Source organism: Oncorhynchus kisutch, linkage group LG18 (assembly GCF_002021735.2).
Source record: "Oncorhynchus kisutch isolate 150728-3 linkage group LG18, Okis_V2, whole genome shotgun sequence".
Classification (NCBI taxonomy): Eukaryota; Metazoa; Chordata; class Actinopteri; order Salmoniformes; family Salmonidae; genus Oncorhynchus; species Oncorhynchus kisutch.
The window spans coordinates 27,662,596-27,684,315 of NC_034191.2; the positions used below are offsets into that span (position 1 = coordinate 27,662,596).

The following is a 21,720-nucleotide window of genomic DNA, read 5'->3' on the forward strand; positions in this document are numbered from 1 at the left end:
TAGTTTGTGGTCCTCCAGGGTTGTGATGGCTGGGATATGGGATACAGGTGTGGGAGGATCTTTTTCCACCTGTGACTTCCTGCAGCAGGCTGCACTCAGAGACTTCTCACTAAACCTGAAATAGCACTGAAAACTTATCTGGTCGTGGGGATGGGAGTGGGCCGGGCATACTATAGCTGCCTGGTCCAGTTTGTGTCTGACTGTCTCTGCTCAGGGCCCTTAGACCGATGTGATTGGGCGTTTGGGAAGGTAGTGAGGGGGCTGCCAAGCAGGAGAGCTCATTAGTCAGAGAGATGCCCTGTGTCTGTGTGTGTGTGTGTGCGCGCGCGCGCACAATGGGGGCCCTGCTGCTCTCTACACCCAGTAGGAGCTTCTTATGTAATTGGTGGGGACAGAAGGCCGGGACACACACTGTAACACCCAGGCTCCCGCTACCTACTGCTCAGCTGTGCTGTGGGAGGAACGGAGAGGCTGGGGGGCGAGTGATGAGACGAGGGCAGGGAGGCTCCTGCCAGTCTTCCTCTCTAGAGGCAGGGCTGACATTTACCATTGAAGGCTGTGGGCTGAGTCTGCTTCTGCTGCTCACACATACGCTACAGCAGACTAAAATGAATAAAAGTGTCTGAAATTGATCAGGTTCTGGCTGATGAAGCCCCAGGATGGGGTCCAGAGGGATGATGGAGTGACCAGAAAGGTCTGAGACAGCAGGGGCTCGCGCTCTCTGTGTGAGTGTGAATGTGAGAGAAAGAGAAATGAGGCTTTAAACTCCCATTTCATTCACTCTGCTGTCATGGACACAGTGGCAGGTCAATCACTGCCTGTGTTTCATCTGACATGGCATTCAACTGGTGAGGCTGTTGATCTAAGTGGCGTGCTGACATGAAAATAGCCAGAATATCTAACCACTACATTTATAACAAAGGGCCAGTCAATCATAAATAACATTCTCCTGGGCCGGCACAGTGACAAATCTATGTTTGAAAAGCCGAAATATACAAATGACTTCCTCTTTGTTTCATACTGTGAACTGTGTGAGTGTATGAGTCATTGAATAGAGCCCTCTGTTACATAATGCTCTCATGTCATGTACCTTCACCCCCAAGTACAAGATCCTAGTTATGCCACAAGTCAATATCTCTCTGTTTGGAGGAGGCCCATCTCTTCCGTGCCAGAGAGCAGGTGACAGAGGACATTAAATGTTACTGCCGCCCCCTCTCCCTCTCTACTTCTCTCTCCTTCCCAGTCTCCAGGATTAGGCCATGGATGATGACAACAAGCCCTGGCTCTCCACTCCCGGAGCAGCACAGTAAATATTAAAGGAAGTTCATCAAAGTATCATTCAAGGCTGCGGTGAAGACAGATGGCCTGGCATCAAAGGCAATGAAACATATGGCGGGATGACAACACACACCATCGCCCGCCGCCCGCCTGTCTGAGTCAGGGATTCATTCTGTTGTTCTGATCACGTTTCCCTCGCTTGTGTTCTTATCTGTCTGTTTACTTGTTATGCAAGTTGAGTTATGCCTTAAGTTTCTTTGAATGGCTTTGGCAGTTATCAACAGAGACGCTGCACCAAATGGCACCCTATTCCCTACATAGAGCCCTATGGGCCCTGGTCAAAAGTAGTGCCCTATTTAGGGCCCTGGTCAATAGTGCACTATTTAGGGAATAGGGTGCCATTTGGGATGCAGCCCGTGTGTAGCTGTATTACAAGCAAGCAGAGGATACAGTGTGAAGTCTCTTCAACTGGAGCCATTACAGCAGACCTTTACAAGGTTTACTAAGTTCTTTGTGGGCCTATCAAAGCCTCTTTAAAGAACAGAAGCAGGCCTGCTTGTGGGAGACATTCTAAATGGTCAGTGGAAGCGTGGTGCAGTCTCTCTACTTCTCTGTGGGAGAGAGTATGCTTACAGGTGCCTGTGTGGAACAGATAGCCACATATTCTTAGTATGAGCCAATCCTCCATAGTGTGGCTGTACAGACATATAATGTACTGTTGAAAATGAGATCAGCTTATTCAAGCCTTATACTTATACTGTCTTTGTTTCAGTGTGTGTCCATGCATGTACATTGCTTCTTCCATGAGCACCTCTGTCCTCTCATTAGGCTTTATAACTGTCCATCCCACCCTCCGTACCCACGGGGCAGCTTAGCCCCTTCATCTCTACACTGATATGGCCAGCTATAAAGCCATGGCCACGCCCCAGTCCAACCCACACCAACTGACGACAGACCATATCAAATCAAATCGTATCGTCACATACACGTGTTTAGCAGATGTTAATGCGAGTGTAGCGAAATGCTTGTGCTTCTAGTTCCAACAGTGCAGTAATATCCAACAAGTATTCTAACAATTGCCCAACAATTACCTAATACACACAAATCTAGAGGAGTGAATGGGAATATGTACATTTAAGTATATGGATGAGTGATGGCCGAGAGGCACAGGCAAGGTGCAATAAATGGTATAAAATACAGTATGTCCATGTGATATGAGTAATGTAAGATATGTAAACAGTTAAAGGGGCATTGTTTAAAGGGGCATTGTTTAAAGGGGCATTGTTTAGAGTGGCATTGTTTAGAGTGGCATTGTTTAGAGTGGCGTTGTTTAAAGTGGCTTTGTTTAAAGTGGCATTGTTTAAAGTGGCTTTGTTTAAAGTGGCATTGTTTAGAGTGGCGTTGTTTAAAGTGGCATTGTTTAAAGTGGCATTGTTTAGAGTGGCGTTGTTTAAAGTGGCATTGTTTAGAGTGGCGTTGTTTAAAGTGGCATTGTTTAGAGTGGCGTTGTTTAAAGTGGCATTGTTTAGAGTGGCGTTGTTTAAAGTGGCATTGTTTAGAGTGGCGTTGTTTAAAGTGGCATTGTTTAGAGTGGCGTTGTTTAAAGTGGCATTGTTTAGAGTGGCGTTGTTTAAAGTGGCATTGTTTAGAGTGGCGTTGTTTAAAGTGGCATTGTTTAAAGGGGCGTTGTTTAAAGGGGCATTGTTTAAAGTGGCATTGTTTAAAGTGGCATTGTTTAAAGTGGCATTGTTTAAAGGGGCATTGTTTAAAGGGGCATTGTTTAAAGGGGCATTGTTTAAAGGGGCATTGTTTAAAGGGGCATTGTTTAAAGTGGCATTGTTTAAAGGGGCATTGTTTAAAGGGGCATTGTTTAAAGGGGCATTGTTTAAAGGGGCGTTGTTTAAAGGGGCATTGTTTAAAGGGGCGTTGTTTAAAGGGGCATTGTTTAAAGCGACTAGTGATCCATTTATTAAAGTGGCCAGTGATTGGGTCTCAATGTTGGCAGCACCCTCTCTGAGTTAGCAATGGCTGTTTAAGAGTCTGCTGGCCTCGAGATAGCAACTACTTTTCAGTCTCTCGGTCCCAGCTTTGATGTGCCTGTACTGGCCTCGCCTTCTGGATGGTAGTGGGGTGAACAGGCAGTGGCTCGGGTGGTTCTTGTCCTTGATGATCTTTTTGGCCTTCCAGTGACATTGGGTGCTGTAGGTGTCATGGAGGGCAGGTGGTTTGCCCAAGGTGATGCGTTGTGCAAGACCTCACTACCCTCTGGAGAGCCTTGCGGTTGAGGGCGGTGCAGTTGCCGTACCAGGCGGTGATACAGCCCGACAGGATACTCTCGATTGTGCATCTGTAAAAGTTTTGTCAGGGTTTTGGGTGACAAACCAAATTTCTTCAGCCTCCTGAGGTTGAAGAGGTGCTGCTGCACCTTCTTCACGATGCTGTCTGTGTGGGTGGACCAATTCAGTTTGTCTGTGATGTGTACGCCGAGGAACTTTCCACCTTCTCCACTGCTGTCCCTTCGATGTGGATGGGGAGGTGCTCCCTCTGCTGTTTCCTGAAATCCACGATCAGCTCACCCACCAGTGGGTGAGATGGAGCCAGGCCCTTACTAGTCACTGAACATCCACATCTGACAGAAACCTCTGCTGACCCCACAGAACGGGAAGGGGGAGTAGAGGTCAGATACAGTATGGTGACCAGGGAAACCAACTATCCAACAATGCCTCTGTAGCTAGATCCCCTATTCAAGGGCCAAGCCCTGACAGTGAACTATTGTGACCTGGGAGTCAAATGAGGTTGCCGATGTAATTATTTATACAGAGAAGAGAAGAAACACAAACAACAGCAACTGATGACAGAGGATTCTGCTCTTTATATAATCTGTAGGATCTGGTTGGGGTGCGAGGGTGAGACATGCAGGAGAGAAGTGGGAGGAGAGGTTTGAGGGAGGTGAGGACGTGAGGAAAGCAATCATTTGCCGTTAATTACTCTCATTAGCTGAAATGGGGTGAGATGGGCTGAGGTGATGAGGTGGTTTTAGTTTAGAGGACTCTGGGATGAACACAGCGTATACAGTGTTGGTTTAAGCCCAGATATGAGAGACAACTCTCCTGCTGATAGCAGTGTTGCTGATAAGACAGGGCCACTATCTCCTCCTCTCTCTCTCTGAGGGGTGGCCATACAGGGAGGGATGAAGAAATTAGAGGGAATGAGGGAGGCGTGGCACTAGTGGAGCGATGGAGAGGGGTTAAAAGGAAAGCGGAGGGCTGGGTCGAGGAGGAGGAGGAGAGGGGTTAAAAGGAAAGAGGAGGGCTGGGTCGAGGAGGAGGAGGAGAGGGGTTAAAAGGAAAGAGGAGGGCTGGGTCGAGGAGGAGGAGGAGAGGGGTTAAAAGGAAAGAGGAGGGCTGGGTCGAGGAGGAGGAGGAGAGGGGTTAAAAGGAAAGAGGAGGGCTGGGTCGAGGAGGAGGAGGAGGAGAGGGGTTAAAAGGAAAGAGGAGGGCTGGGTCGAGGAGGAGAGGGGTTAAAAGGAAAGAGGAGGGCTAGGTCGAGGAGGAGGAGGAGAGGAGTTAAAAGGAAAGAGGAGGGCTGGGTCGAGGAGGAGAGGGGTTAAAAGGAAAGAGGAGGGCTGGGTCGAGGAGGAGGAGGAGAGGGGTTGAAAGGAAAGAGGAGGGCTGGGTCGAGGAGGAGGAGGAGAGGAGTTAAAAGGAAAGAGGAGGGCTGGGTCGAGGAGGAGGAGAGAGGTTAAAAGGAAAGAGGAGGGCTGGGTCGAGGAGGAGGAGGAGAGGGGTTAAAAGGAAAGAGGAGGGCTGGGTCGAGGGGGAGGAGGAGAGGGGTTAAAAGGAAAGAGGAGGGCTGGGTCGAGGAGGAGGAGAGGGGTTAAAAGGAAAGAGGAGGGCTGGGTTGAGGAGGAGAGGGGTTAAAAGGAAAGAGGAGGGCTGGGTCGAGGAGGAGGAGAGGGGTTAAAAGGAAAGCGGAGGGCTGGGTCGAGGAGGAGAGGGGTTAAAAGGAAAGAGGAGGGCTGGGTCGAGGAGGAGGAGAGGGGTTTAAAAGGAAAGAGGAGGGCTGGGTTGAGGAGGAGAGGGGTTAAAAGGAAAGAGGAGGGCTGGGTCGAGGAGGAGGAGGAGAGGGGTTAAAAGGAAAGCGGAGGGCTGTGTCGAGGAGGAGAGGGGAAAGTCAAAGCTTTCAGCCCACTGCGGTTCCTGTTTCTCAACGGTCCATAACTGTGGTATGACAGGCATGGCTTCATACGAGGACACCATGAACCACGTTTCCTGTCTGAAATCAAATACGGGCTCTGATTGATAACCATGTGGAAGCTTCCCTTCCCAAGCTCACTATCCTTTACGTCCATCAACTAACCTCATTAGTATCGAACACACACATAGGAAAGTAATCTACTTTGGATGAGGAGTGATGCAGCCATCTTCTTTTAGATAACCCTTACAGTTGCCACAGCAGAGAGAGAGAGGCAGAAAGGGGTGAAATGAGAAGATGAAGGAAACAACCACAGAAGTCAAGAAAGTCCTTAAACACACAGAGCTCCTCTTTCAACACTTCAAATGCATATTTTAGGTCTAAACTGAAGTGTTTTTCTTTGGGGTTACTACCTTTTTTCAACCAATTTATCAATGTTGCACAAACTTGTTTTGGCACAGCGTAGGCCAAAGCTCAGTGTATACAAGACAAATGACTGAAAAGACTGATGCCGAGGCACTCCAACCCGCGGGAAGGTTTGGACTCCTGCATCAGTTTGTGTGAGTGTGTCTGTGTGATGGAGTGTCTGTGTGCAAAAGGTCTATGCAGACTGTAACAAGATGTAATTAACAGGAATAATGGCTGTCCCTCCTCCAACCGTGATCGAGTGAAGCGTTGATAGCCGCTCGAGCCCTGGACGCAATCTTGTCTAATTTTCTGCTGAAGACCAGATATGAGCTGGCTGCGGCAGGCAGGGAATTATGATAACACTGGCTGGCTTAATGACTAGAATGGCCATGCCGGCTCAACTTCAACTTAAGCAAGGACGACGACTGCTCCCTCACTCAAGCACCTTCTAAAGCCACCAAAACTTTAACACAAAGTCAAGGGGATCCGTTTCAGGGAGAAACATCAATGTTTTTAGCTAACAACAAATAGATAGAATCTGTTTAATTTTAAAAAGAGCACGAGTCACACTTGCCACCTATTGAAAACATTAGTGAGTGGTGAGTGTTTGTATGCTGTACCTACCTCTCGATGATGTCAGCGATGACACAGGCAAACATCTGCAGTCCCTCCGGTAGCTGCAGGGCCACTGTGAACAGAGACAGCCAGACAGACAGACAGTCAGAGGTAAGGTTCAGAGGACAAACTAGCCAGCCTACACACAGAACTGCAGCTTGAGTGACAACCACGTTATTTAATACATCCTAGACAGTATTTACATGTATATTGTAGCTTATGTTATTACTTTAGAGTGCTTCACTGAGACAGAAGGAAGCTGACATTTCAAGGTAATTCTCTCCAATCCATTGCATTACTGTTGTCTTATCTTACTGAGAGATGCACAACAGGAAATGGAAGTGTATCAGCTCTGCTCTGTCTTCACACTTCCCTTTTCTCCTAGCAATCCATTAGTCACCTTTTCTCCACCTGTCTCTGTCAATGACAGCCAACAGCTTCATGAGTCACAGTCACAAACCCAGTCACACACACAAATATCCCTCTCACAATGCAGACCGCTAAGAATCAGGAAACGTTGTGCTTCTTCTCATGCAGCATTAAGATATCATGGAGAAATGGATCAAATCGCTGTGAAATGGGAATCAAGCAATCACACAAAGGAAGGATTGGTCCTGCTGCTGATGTGAAGGGCTGAGAGCAGCATGTGTTTCCAATAGGACCTTATTTGAGTGTGACACCAGCTAAGACGAATCAATGAGAAATGCTTTCATCAGGGGGTTGGCTCATTGCCAGGGTTGAGACACAAAATATCACACCTCTTTAAAATGATGCCAACAACTTTACAGAGACAAAATGCTATAAAGAAAGGCATGCTCTCTCAACATGTAGCCTAGTGCAGTTTCTCACCCAATTTCCTTCTATTGTTGAGAATGTGCAAGATGTCGGTTGTAAACATGAAATAAACATGATGTATCAGACATAACACAAATGTTGCTGATATAGAGATCTAGGCTATAGGACATGGAGAAACAGCTACACTTAAAGTCAGAGGAAGAGGACAAGGGGCGGGGTAATATCTACAACTGAGAAATGACATAAACCCTTTGGGAAAACGTACAGAAAACTGGTCAGACAAACAACTTCTGTGGCGGACCACAATTAAACCCATATTTCAAACACAGACAGCGCGTCACACTGACCAGCATATATCCTTTTTTGTCATTTTTACCACCTTTGCTCCCAATTTAGTGATTACGATCTTGTCTCATCGCTGTAACTCCCCAGTGGGCTCAGGAGAGGCGAAGGTCGAGTCATACGTCCTCCAAAACATGACCTGCCAAACCACGCTTCTTAACACCTGGTCGCTTACCCTGGAAGCCAGCTGCACCAATGTGTCGGAGGAAACACCGTTCAACTGACGGCGGGGTCAGCCTGCAGGCGCCCGGTCCGCCACAAGGGATTGAACCCCAGGCTGTAGTGACGCCGCATCACTGCGATGTAGTGCCTTAGACCACTGCACCACTCGGGAGGCCCTGAATGACCTACATTTCTAACAAACATGGTTATTTTTTGTCATAAATTACAAATACTGTAGCCACAGTCAACAGGAAGGCAAAACTTACAAAACTGGGGTTATCATGTACAACATAGATTCACTCAAAACTAGGCTAGAAGGCTAGTTCATCCATCCCTGGCTAAATGCAGACAGGTATTGCAGGTTCTGCAATGTTGGCAAATGTACAACACATCCCAGTAGGTCTAATCCTTTTAGTCTTCAATTGATATCACATTAATTTCACATTGGAACAGATCCATTTTGAATAACAAAGAGGCTTTTTCCCCTCACATCAAGCCATTGCGTCCTCCTTGCGCAAATTGGTTATCCAGAGCTGTTGTCTTGGTAACAGACTGATGTCCTTATGTTGGTGTGGTTACATATTGTGCTATGCATACTTATGTAAAGTGCTCAGCATGATTGAATATTTAGCCTTTCTTTACTCAAATGGGATTATACCATAGTGTGATATTTATGTACAAGCCGTTCGTCCACTGTCCTCTGTTTCGCAAATCCCCTTGAATTTGATGTCATTTTCAGTAATTGAAGGAACACTTGAAATGTTTCCCTGCATCAAAGGTAGTGTAACCCAGTCTGCATTTCCTGTGCATGCTGAGATCGGTGGGCTGGCTCTAGCAGACACTGGGACTCGCGGAGGCTCTGTTTAAATCAACTTTAGATACATCGGGAAGAGTGTTGACAATGTTTCACTGTCAGACTGACCCTGTCACACATCACCTTGATAAACCATGTGACTACAGTGAATGGACACTTAGACTGCAGTGTCGATAAATATTTCAGGCCTATGTTCACATACTGCAGTGGGTTCCTACAGCAAAGAGAAAACAACAAAAACAGGACTGTAGACAAAACTGAACAATAAAAAATGGCCCAGGAAAAGTAAAAGGGCGCTGACAAGAAGAAAGAATGGCCCTGAAGTGTGATGGATGGAGGAGAGAGGGAAGGAGGAGAGGAGTGTGTCTTTCTGATGAAAGGTTAAGGTATCACTGTGCACCATGTAGACAGACAGAGACAGGTCATTACCTGGGAAAGGGCGAGTTTATTAACCGAGAAAGGTTTCTAAGCCTCACAACAGCCCTGGCTGACAGAAGCCAAGAGCTCTCTTTCCATCTGATCTCAGTGTACAGGCTCTGCACAAGGGTTTAGAGGTTTAGTGTGCGCGTATGTGTGTGTGTGTGTGTGTGTGTGTGTGTGTGTGTGTGTGTGTGTGTGTGTGTGTGTGTGTGTGTGTGTGTGTGTGTGTGTGTGTGTGTGTGTGTTTCCATGTGAGCTAAAATGTCATGAATGTCACAGGAGCATTAACACAAACAAAATGTCAAGAATGCTTGTGTGTTTGTCATTCATCCTCCCACGGACACACGTACCAACATGCACATATGATAGTCTGTGATTGGTTTGAGTGTCGGCCTGTCAGAAAGGGGGATTTCTGTCTGGGAGGTGTCAACAGAGAGTGCAGCAACCAGTTTTAGTGAGTGAATGGAGAAAAAGGTCAGCTGAGGAGCTGAAAAATACAAGTTCACTTCCAAGTCCCCAATCCTGTCTAGCCGGGCCCCAGCACTGAGATTTGTACCGTTTCAGATTTCACTTCTGTCTAGTATTAGCATTCTATAACAGTGTGGAAGGTGCTCAGGGGGCTTGTGTTCAGTTCAGTCTGTACTTCTTCACCGTAATCGTCAGTTACACTATACTGTGGGGCACATTTCATCTGCACTCAGATTTGTGCTGCTGCAGAAAGTAAAAGTCTGCAATTAGTGGCTGGCTGCTCTAATAGGACTTCTCCCAGATTCCAAAAAACATCTGTAGACTTGTGTAGATGTAACATAAAGAATTCAGAGGTGTTAAAGGAGAAGACCAGAGGGAAATCATACGTGTCTCTGACTGCTACTGCTAAACTTTTTGATTATTTGCGATGCTGCTCTGTCTCCTCGGAGAGAAACAGTTCTCTGGGTTTGTTTCGCAGCCCTGAGGGAAACATGTTCATGGTTCCTCCAAACACACAAGGTTGTTTTGTCTCTCTGTTCACTTTGCCCTGCCTCTGTTTCCTGCCTTCCACTTTCACAGGTACAATTCAGTATGCAAGGCTGAACAACTATCGTGAGAAAGAGACCATTGCAGGCACGGACAACTCAGCACACAGGGAAAACTAGATTTAAAAAATACAAGGACAACATAGAGAGGAATTGAGGTATGATAAAGTATGTGATCAGTTAAGCTATGGGTGTAGTATTTTTTTTTTTAAATGTTATTTTTATTTTACCCCCTTTTCTCCCCAATTTCGTGGTATCCAATTGTTTAGTAGCTACTATCTTGTCTCATCGCTACAACTCCCGTAAGGGCTCGGGAGAGACGAAGGTTGAAAGGCATCCGTCCTCCGATACACAACCCAACCAAGCCACACTGCTTCTTAACACAGCGCCATCCAACCCGGAAGCCAGTCACACCAATGTGTCGGAGGAAACACTGTGCACCTAGCAACCTTGGTTAGCGCGCACTGCGCCCGGCCCGCCACAGGAGTCGCTGGTGCACGATGAGACAAGGATATCCCTACCGGCCAAACCTTCCCTAACCCGGCCACGCAGTCATGGGTGAACAGGGAGTACAGGAGGGGGCTGAGAACGCACCCTTGAGGTGCCCCAGTGTTGAGGATCAGCGGGGCGGAGATGTTGTTTCCTACCTTCACCACCTGGGGGCGGCCCTTCAGAAAGTCCAGGACCCAGTTGCACAGGGCGGAGTCGAGACCCAGGGTCTCGAGCTTAATGACAAGTTTGGAGGGTACTATGGTGTTAAATGCTGAGCTATAATTGATGAACAGCAATCATACATAGTTATTCCTCTTGTCCAGATGGGTTAGGGCAATGGGATTGCGATTGCGTCGTCTCTGGACTAAAGGTCGACCGATTATGATTTTTTTCAACACTGATACCGACACTTGGAGGACCAAAAAAAGCCGATACCGATTAATCGGACAATTTTTATTTATTTATTTGTAATAATGACAATTACAACAATACTGAATGAACACTTATTTTAACTTAATATAATACATCAATAAAAATCCATTTAGCCTCAAATAAATAATGAAACGTTCAATTTGGTTTAAATAATGCAAAAACAAAGTGTTGGAGAAGTAAAAGTTCAATATGTGCCATGTAATGGTTCCTTTTAACATGAGACTTCAATATTCCAAGGTAGAGGGTTTAGGTTGTAGTTAATATAGTTAATATAGGACTATTTCTCTCTTTACCATTTGTATTTCATATACCTTTGATTATTGGATGTTCTTATAGGCACTTTAGTATTGCCAGTGTAAAAGTTTTGCTTCCGTCCCTCTCCTCGCCCCTACCTGGGCTCGAACCAGGAACACATCGACAACAGCCACACTCAAAGCAGCGTTACCCATCGCTCCACAAAAGCCGCAGCCCTTGCAGAGCAAGGGGAATAACTACTCCAAGTCTCAGAGCGAGTGACGTTTGAAACGCTATTAGCGCGCACCCCACTAACTAGCTAGCCATTTCACATCAGTTACACCAGTCATTAGTCATTAGGCTGATAGGCTTGAAGTCATAAACAGCGCTGTGCTTGCGAAGAGCTGCTGGCAAAACGAATGAATGCTTACGAGCCCGCTGCTGCCTACCATCGCTCAGTCAGACTGCTCTATCAAATCATAGACTTAATTATAACATGATAACACACAGAAACACGAGCCTTAGGTCATTAATATGGTCAAATCCGGAAACTTTCATTTCGAAAACAAAACGTTTATTATTTCAGTGAAATACGGAACCGTTTCGTATTTTATCTAACGGGTGCAATGATTGTGCTTTTTTCGCAAATGTGCTTTTGTTAAATCAACTCCCAGCGTTGCATCGATTATATGCAACGCAGGACACGCTAGATAAACTAGTAATATCATCAAAAATGTGTAGTTAACTAGTGATTATGATTGATTGTTTTTTGTAAGATAAGTTTAATGCTAGCTAGCAACTACCTTGGCTTCTACTGCATTCGCGTAACAGGCAGGCCCCTCTTGGAGTGCAATGAGAGGCAGGTGGTTAGAGCGTTGGACTAGTTAACCGTAAGGTTGCAAGATTGAATCCCAGAGCTGACGAGGTGAAAATCTGTCGTTCTGCCCCTGAATAAGGCAGTTAACCCACCATTCCTAGGCCGTCATTGAAAATAAGAATGTGTTCTTAACTGATTTGCCTAGTTAAATAAAGGTGTAAAAAAGAAAATATTTATTTTTAAATTAAAATATATATATTTTTATCTGCAAAATCAGCATCCAAAAATACCAATTTCCAATTGTTTTGAGAACTTGAAATCGGCCCTAATTAATCGGCCATTCCGATTAATCGGTCGACCTCTACTGTGGACTTATTGGGGCGGTAAGCAAATTGGAGTGGGTCTAGGGTGTCCGGTAGGGTGGATGTGATATGATCCTTGACTAGTCTCTCAAAGCACTTCATGATGACTGAATTGAGTGCTACGGGGCAATAGTCGTTTAGCTCAGTTGCCTTAGCTTTCTTGGGAACAGGAACAATGGTGGCCCTCTTGAAGCATGTAGGAACAGCAGCCTGGGATAGTGATTGATTGAATATGTCCGTCAACACACCAGCCAGCTGGTCTGCGCATGCTCTGAGGACGCGGCTAGGGATGCCATCTGGACCGGCAGCCTTGCGAGGGTTAACACGTTTAAATGTTTTACTCACATTGGCCGTGGTGAAGGAGAGCCCGCTGGTTTTGGTAGCAGGCCGTGTCATTGGCACTGTATTGTCGAGCAAAGAAGTTGTTTAATTTGTCTGGGAGCAAGACGTCAGTGTCCATGACGGGGCTGGTTTCTTTTTGTAATCCGTGATTGACTGTAGACCCTTCCACATACGTCTCGTGACTGAGCAGTTTACTTTGTCTCTATACTGAAGCTTAGCTTGTTTGATTGCCTTGTGAAGGGAATAGCTACACTGTTTGTATTAGGTCATGTTTCCGGTCGCCTTGCCATGATTAAAAGCAGTGGTTCGCACTTTCAGTTTTGCGCGAATGCTGCCATCAATCCACAGTTTCTGGTTGGGAAAGGTTTTAATAGTCACCGTGGGTACAACATCACCGATGCACTTGCTAATAAACTAGCTCACCGAATCAGCGTATACATCAATGTCATTGTCTGAGGCTATCTGGAACATATCCCAGTCTACTTGATCGAACCAATCTTGAAGCGTGGGATCCAATTGGTCAGACCAGCATTGAACAGACCTGAGCATGGGCGTTTCCTGTTTAAGTTTCTGTCTATAGGCTGGGAGCAACAAAATGGAGTCGTGGTCAGATTTGCCGAAAGGAGGGCGGGGGAGGGATTTGTATGCGTTGTGGAAGTTAGAGTAGCAATGATCCAGAATGTTGCCAGTCCGTGTCGCGCATTCGTTATGCTGATAAAACTTAGGGAGCCTTGTTTTGAGATTAGCTTTGTTCAAATCCCCAGCTACAATAAATGCAGCCTCAGGATATATGGTTTCCAGTTTACATAGAGTCCAATGAAGTTCTTTCAGGGCGGTCGTGGTGTCTGCTTGGGGGGGATATACACGGCTGTGATTATAATCGAAGAGAATTCTCTTGGTAGATAATGCGGTCGGCATTTGATTGTAAGGAATTCTAGGTCAGGTGAACAAAAGGACTTGATGTCGTGCGATGCATGAACAAACCGGGTGGCTGTACCGACTCTGATAACATATCCGGAGTGAGCCATGTTTCCGTGAAACAGAGAATGTTAAATCTCTGATGTCTCTCTGGAAGGCAACCCTTGCTCGAATTTCATCTACCTTGTTGTCAAGAGACTGAACATTGGCAAGTAGTATGCTCGGGAGCGGTGAGTGATGAGCCCGTCTACGGAGCCTGACCAGAAGACTGCTCCGTCCTCCCCTTCTGCGGCGTCATTGTTTTGGGTCGCCTACTGGGATCCGATCCATTGTCCTGGGTTGTTGTTCAAACACAGGGTCCGCTTCGGGAAAGTCATATTCCTTGTCGTAAGGTTGGTAAGTTGACGTTGCTCTTATATCCAACAGTTCTTCCAGGCTGTATGTAATAAGATTTAAGATTTCCTGGGGATGTAAGAAATAATACATTAAAAAAAACAAAATACTGGATAGTTTCCTAAGAACGCAAAGCGAGGCGACTATCTCTATCGGCGCCATTACTTTTTACCATGAAAAGTCTGAAATTATCACAGTTGTTACGACGTGCCCTTTTTGGGTGAGGATCACAGCCCTCTCTCTCTCTCCCTCTCCCACCAAAGGTTTATGACGGTCATAAATAGCTAAAACTCTTTACCCCACTCGGCCAAAAAGAAGGCTGAGAATCCTTTTGTTACCACAGAGAAAGACTTTGCAGTACGGTACCGTCAAAAGGTTGAATAATTGAACAGTATTTCTGTATTCCAAGCAGATGGAGTGGTCTGTGGAACAGTCATGTCGAGTATGTTTCATTTGGTGACATCATGAAGGACAGGAGACACATTACTGTTTCTTTGTTTGTATACACTTCTCAATTATGGGGTTTGCACCTTTATTTTATTTTACTAGGCAAGTCAGTTAAGAACAAATTCTTATTTTCAATGACGGCCTAGGAACAGTGGGTTAACTGCCTGTTCAGGGACAGAACGACAGATTTTGTACTTTGTCAGCTTGGGGATTTGAACTTGCAACCTTTCGGTTACTAGTCCAACGCTCTAACCACTAGGCTACCCTGCCTGAATGTTGTATACAATTAATAATTAAGTATAAGACTACTTTTCAAAAGATTAAATGTGATGTTAGCTTTCTAAATGAGAGGATGGCTTTTCATATAAAGTTTTAACAAGTCAGTGAGCCCCCCCCGTGGGCACAGATATTTACACCGGCGTAATGGAACGCCCCCTTTTCTATTAAAAGTATAAAACACACTTCTGACAAAATTTACATTAGACCAAAACATACCAGGTGATGCTGGTGTGTGAAGTGGTTTAAACTACAACTCTACAAAAGGACAAGACCAGAGAATGTGGAGATCATCAACACGCTGAAATGGTGAAGAAATCTACAAACTAAAGACCAATTATTCAGGCTGCGGCTGTTTAAATACTTTAGTCTGTTAAACGCATCCGATCTAAGAACATTTCCAAATGGTACTCTGACGTATCCATTATAACAACCTACAACCACGAAAAACCTTGGGACTTCTGGGGAACGCAACTAGAGTCTCTCTGATGAACTATTATCCAGCAGACATTCCTGCTCTTGAGCCCCCTTTGCTTTGTCTACCAAGCCGTCATATCGGTTTTCGTCCACTAGGGACTTTTCCTTCTGTCATGTTAGTACCCAATGTATAACTAATTGTTGTGTGTTTATGTAATTCTGTGATTGATTAGTTAGTTAGTAAATAAATAATTAAGCCAATTTGTATATCACTGATTCATGATCCATGTTAGGGTTCGTGCAGATCTCCAAGGTTTTGCGACATTCAGGAATGAGACTAATGAGGTAACAATACATTAATAGAAGACGGTAATCAGTAAGATAATAAAATATCTGACGAGTTATATTTGGGAATTTTAAACTCTATAAACAACATTTTCCCGTGGTGCCCCGACTTCCTAGCTAATTACTATTCCGTGATTAGTTTAATCACGTAATAATTACACATAGAGAATTGATTTGTTAATATACAGTCTTCACATTTAATGACAGCAAACGCTACGACACAATCAAATCTGAAATTCTGACGTTTCTAAGGAGCTATGGTAACTCTCCAGAACCAAATGTATGCTCACTTAGCTGTTGCTTCTGTTTACACTCAGCAATTGAGGCTGGGCAGTAAAAACAATGGTGTTTGCTTGCTTCATTTCATTCCATTCCAACAGGAAGTGAAATGACCAAAACAAAGACGCCAATTCAACTGAGGATGAGTGAGAGAGGCTGAGTGGAAGGGGTTCAAAGCCCAGGCAGAAACAGATGGAGGGAGAGAGAGGGGTAGAGTGCAGAGTCGATAAGGTGATCTTTGATTTTGCGAGCCCAGAGAGAGAAGAAACTCTCTAATGAAACCAATACAGAACAGAGACATGGGCAGTATCCTTAAAGCCACCCTATCCCAAATAGTACCTAAAGAGGTCTGGTCAAAAGTAGTACAATGTATAGGGAATAGGGCTATTTTCTTCACCATTCCCTCTTGCCCCCTCCATTCTAGCTCTCTATGTGTGATTGTTAGATGAGAGTATCAGTGCCATCAATGTCACCTGTATGGGTGAGTGCAGAGCAAGGGGAACAACCACTCCAAGTCTCAGAGCGAGTGACGTTTGAAACTCTATTAGCGCGCACCCCGCTAACTAGCTAGCCATTTCACATCGGTTACACCAGCCTCATCTTGGGAGTTGATAGGCTTGAAGTCATAAACAGAGCCATGCTTGACGCACAACGAAGAGCTGCTGGCAAAACGCACGAAAGTGCTGTTTGAATGAATGCTTACGAGCCTGCTGCTGCCTATCACCGCTCAGTCAGATACTTGTATGCTTGTATGCTCAGTCAGATTATATGCAACGCAGGACACGCTAGATAAACTAGTAATACCATCAACCATGTGTAGTTAACTAGTGATTATAATTGATTGATTGATTGTTTTTTATAACATAAGTTTAATGCTAGCTAGCAACTTACCTTGGCTTACTGAATTCGGGTAACAGGCAGTCAGTCTCCTTGTGGAGTGCAACGAGAGGCAGGTGATTATAACGTTGGACTAGTTAACTGTACGGTTGCAAGATTGGCTCCCCCGAGCTGACAAGGTGAAAATCTGTCGTTCTGCCGCTGAACGAGGCAGTTAACCCACAGTTCCTAGGCCGTCATTGAAAATAAGAATGTGTTCTTAACTGACTTGCCTAGTTAAATAACGGATAAATAAAAATATTATAATAACAATATCGGTGTCCAAAAATACAGATTCCCGATTGTTATGAAAACTTGAAATCGGCCCTAATTAATCGGCCATTCCGATTAATCAGTCGACCTCTAATCACAACCTAATAACCCCTCAGCCCTCATCACCACCACAACCCAATAACACCTCAACTTTCACATCACCATCACAACCTGATAACCCTCTCATCACCATCACAACCTATTAACCCCTCTCATCACCATCACAACCTATTAACCCCTCTCATCACCATCACAACCTAATAACCCCTCAGCACCATCACAACCTAATAATCCCTCTCATCACCATCACAACCCAATAACCCCTCTCATCACTATCACAACCCAATAACACCTCAGCCCTCATCACCATCACAACCCAATAATCCCTCATCACCATCACAACCCCTCTCTCATCACCATCACAACCTGGTAACCCTCTCATCACCATCACAACCTAAAAAACCCTCTCATCACAATCACAGCCCAATAACCCCTTGCATCACCATCACAACCCAATAACACCTCAACTCTCACATCACCATCACAACCCACTAACCCCTCTCATCACCATCACAACCCAATAACCCCTCTCATCACTATCACAACCCAATAACACCTCAGCCCTCATCACCATCACAACCCAATAATCCCTCATCACCATCACAACCCCTCTCTCATCACCATCACAACCTGGTAACCCTCTCTTTTCACCATCACAACCTAAAAAACCCTCTCATCACAATCACAGCCCAATAACCCCTCGCTTCACCATCACAACCCAATAACACCTCAACTCTCACATCACCATCACAACCAATATCACCTCAACCCTCTCATCACCATCACAACCTATTAACCCCTCTCATCACCATCACAACCCAATAACATCTCACCCCTCTCATCACCATCACAACCAAATAACCCCTCAACCCTCATCACCATCACAACCTAATAACCCCTCAGCCCTCACCACCATCACAACCCAATAACCCCTCTCATCACCATCCCAACCAATAACCCCTCACTAGCATCACAACCCAATAACCCCTCTCATCAACATCACAACCTAATAACCCCTCTCATCACCATCACAACCCAATAACACCTCAACCCTCACATCACCATCACAACCCAATAACACCTCATCATCACAACCCATAACACCTCATCACCATCACAACCCAATTACACCTCAACCAATAACACCTCATCACCATCACAACCTAATAACCCCTCTCATCACCATCACAACCTAATAACCCCTCTCATCACCATCACAACCAAATAACCCTTCTCATCACCATCACAACCTAATAACGCCTCTCATCACCATCACAACCCAATAACACCTCTCCCTCTCATCACCACCACAACCCAGTAACACCTCATCACCATCACAACCTAATAACCCCTCTCATCACCATCACAACCAAATAACCCTTCTCATCACCATCACAACCTAATAACCCCTCTCATCACCATCACAACCCAGTAACACCTCACCCTCTCATCACCATCACAACCTAGTAACACCTCACCCTCTCATCACAATCACAACCCAATAACACCTCACCCTCTCATCACCATCACAACCCAATAACACTTCACAAGGTTCTGTCCTGGGGCCCACCCCTGGGTGCACTTTTAGGTTTTTGCCTGAGCACTACACAGCTGATTCAAATAATAAAAGCTTGATGATAAGTTTGTTATTTCAATCAGCTGTGTAGTGCTCAGGCAAAAACCTAAAAGTGCACCCAGGGGGGCCTCGGGACCGAGTTTGGGAAACGCTGCTCTAGCAGACTCCAACTTGTGAATGTCCTAAGGTTCATGGTTTAGTTTGACGTCCTCTAGCTGTGAGATAACTGCTGACAATAACGTTGATAGGCAGTAATTGAACATGGTACTCCTACGTTCTATAGTAAGAGCTAGGCCTTCCTGGTAAATACCACAAAAACACAAGTTACCAGAACAATAACCTTCGAGAAACATACCATTACCTATTTATTTTTGTTATTGGATCTCTCATTCACTAATGGTGTCTGATATAGATAGACATTAAAACAGCATGATAAAGCATATTCAAGTATTCAGATAGCAAGTAAACTTTCTATATAGCAACACTAGCTATTCTGAGGTTCTCCAGGTTTAAGGTTATCCTTAGCCAGGAACTGATAGACACACCTTATTAGTCTTTTCCAGTAAGGAGTCCACCTGTGGTAAATACTTTATCCAAGCACTATAGATAGTAGAAAAGTCATGAATAGGCCTATTCTGAGCTTACCTCTCTTAGACGTGGCCTGTCTCACCCGCCAGACTGTCTTGTGGATCTCAAAGTTGTAATTTGAAGGCAAAGCACGGATAGCCTCCTGTAACTCTGGGTCTTGCAGGATTTCATCAGGAATTTGATTGGCCACCCGCCGTGGTCCTCGTACTTTGGGAAGAATCAAATCATTTTACTGTAGGAGATAGTTGTCAAACACAGACAAGACAGGAGGCTTCAGATTAAATACGGTGTAGGAGCAGAGTCTCATATGATTATTGGTAATCATTTACATGAGTTGTTACATATTGTTTTGGTAAGTGCTTTGAAATTCCACAGTCCCTATTCCTGTACAGGCCTAATTATAAAAACCACAACTCCATAAACAATTATAATCCAGACATAACAAAACGTGAATACAATGCTGTTGTAGTTTATTACAGCATAAATTGGTGCAGCCTACTGTTTAGCAGGGTCCCCCAACTGGTCTCCCATGTTTTCTAATCAGATGACGAAAGTTAGACCCAGGACCTTAAAAATATTTTAAAACATGTTCTATAATTTTCATATATTTCGTTCTTGTAGATAAGTATCAAGTAAGTTAGCTAGCTAATCACTCTTTCAAACCATTTGAGTCAGTTTTCCTTGTTATTAGCATTAGCTGGTCGCTAGCTTTATCTGCGTCATAATTCTTTATTCATGGTGGCAATTTATTACACAGTTTTTTCAAGCATGTCCCATACACCACGTTCTTGGTTATTTCTCGTGTGGTAGCATTTTTATAACGGAGACTCATATTCACCGGTTGGTTTTTTAGCTGGTACGACTTGCGTTTCGACCGTGGGCGCCGCCATATTTCCGGTGCATGTGGGAACCAGAAAGGCAGCAGTAATCTAATGCGGAAGCCATCGTTGCAGGCGGAACAATCGATGTGAATTTCTATTGACACGAAATCATAGAAAATGTTGCATTTGTTCAGAATGGAATAGAAAATATATGCTTTTTTATTTCATTGACAGTAAGCTTTATTTTTAGTAACATTATCAAATCAAACTTAGTAGGCCTACTGTTATCTTCTCTTGCCCCATCACAAGTTACAGATGTATGATCTTAATTTGAGCCAGTGTACTGCAGCAGGAAAATAATCTTGCAGCAACAGGAAATGTGAATTATTATGTGGATAATAATTAATGGACATTTGTGTATGGGTTGATTCATTTGTAGTTCCAGCAAATCGAGACTGAAATTTCAAAGTGGAAATTACAAACGTCAGACGCTCATTTAAAACTAAAACAAACAGTCCCTGGTTCAAATCCAGACTGTATCACATCTGGCCGTGATTGGGAGTCCAATAGGGTGGTGCACAATTGGCCCTGCGTTGTCCAGGATTGGCCAGGGTAGGCCGTCATTGTAAATAAGAATTTGTTCTTAACTGACTTGTCTAGTTTAATAGCAACAAAAAGGTGATCAAATTAAGATCCTACATCTGTATGAATAGAGCCCAGTAATTTTCACCTCCTGTCTGTGCCATTGATGTTCAGTGAGAATCTGGCTATGAATGAGACAAGGAAGGGACAGAAATGACTCACAAAATGTCATGCCTACAAGAATTGAGATAGCTAAAGTGAAAATGACTGCCTTATTTAGCAACAACATTTCTGAGGTTCCCTGCTGCTTATTTCTTTCTTACAGTATGTAGAATAGGCCTATAGCAAGCTACCTTTCTTGAAAGAAAATGTTTAAGACGATGGTGTCTGCTATTGAAGTCTTCCATTAATTATGTTGCACAGTTGTAATTGTAAGTAGGGTCACAACCCACTGGGCACAGACGTCAATTCAACGTCGATTCCACCTTGGTTCAACGTAATTTCTTTGAACAATGTTCATTCAACCAGTGTGTGGCCAGTGGAAAGGCTCATGATCATGGAAACAGAGTTATCTTCTATCTGCAACAATTGTTATGAGTTCTCTTACCATTTCAACCATAATCATTGAGACTAATTGGCTGTGAAAGTTTCTCCTCCTGGGAAAACTACAGTCAAAGTCACACTATGGTACAGGGCACCAGCAGCACAGTAACAGGCCTCCAGCCTCCAAGATCTATCAGCTGGTACCAAAGGATCATTCTAATTGTACAGTGCCTCCGGAAAGTACTCAGACCCCTTGACTTTTTCCAGATCTTGTTACGTTACATCGTTATTCAAAAATGTATCAAATAAAGCGAAAACATATATTTCTTTTTTTTACATTTTTGCAAATGTATTAAAAATAAAAAACAGAAATACCTTATTTACATAAGCATTCAGACCCATTGCTATGAGACTCGAAATTGAGCTCAGGTACATCCTGTTTCCATTGATCACCCTTGATTGGAGTCCACCTGTGGTAAAATAGATTGATTGGACATGATTTGGAAAGGCACACACCTGTCAAGCAAGAACCAAGCCACGAGGTCAAAGGAATTATCCGTAAAGCTCCGATACAGGATTGCGTCGAGGCACAGATCTGGGGAAGGG

General features: G+C 44.5%; 1 protein-coding gene across 5 annotated transcripts in view; it reads right to left on the reverse strand.

Moving 5' to 3' along the window:
* Positions 1-20,080, reverse strand: part of LOC109909136 (2-(3-amino-3-carboxypropyl)histidine synthase subunit 1-like) — a 100,181-nt gene extending 80,101 nt beyond the window's left edge. For 3 of the 5 annotated variants that reach the window (XM_031795707.1, XM_031795706.1, XM_020508086.2), the window contains exons 1-3: positions 20,007-20,080; positions 19,226-19,375; positions 6,505-6,568 (exon numbers count right to left, since the gene is read on the reverse strand). In XM_031795707.1, the coding sequence (XP_031651567.1) occupies positions 6,505-6,568; positions 19,226-19,375; positions 20,007-20,058 (266 nt within the window). In that variant the 5' untranslated portion in view covers positions 20,059-20,080. Of the gene's footprint in view, positions 1-6,504; positions 6,569-19,225; positions 19,401-20,006 lie in introns of all 5 variants that reach the window. The other 2 variants (XM_031795709.1, XM_031795708.1) reach the window with 1 other exon arrangement.
* Between the last annotated feature and the right edge of the window lie 1,640 nt (positions 20,081-21,720).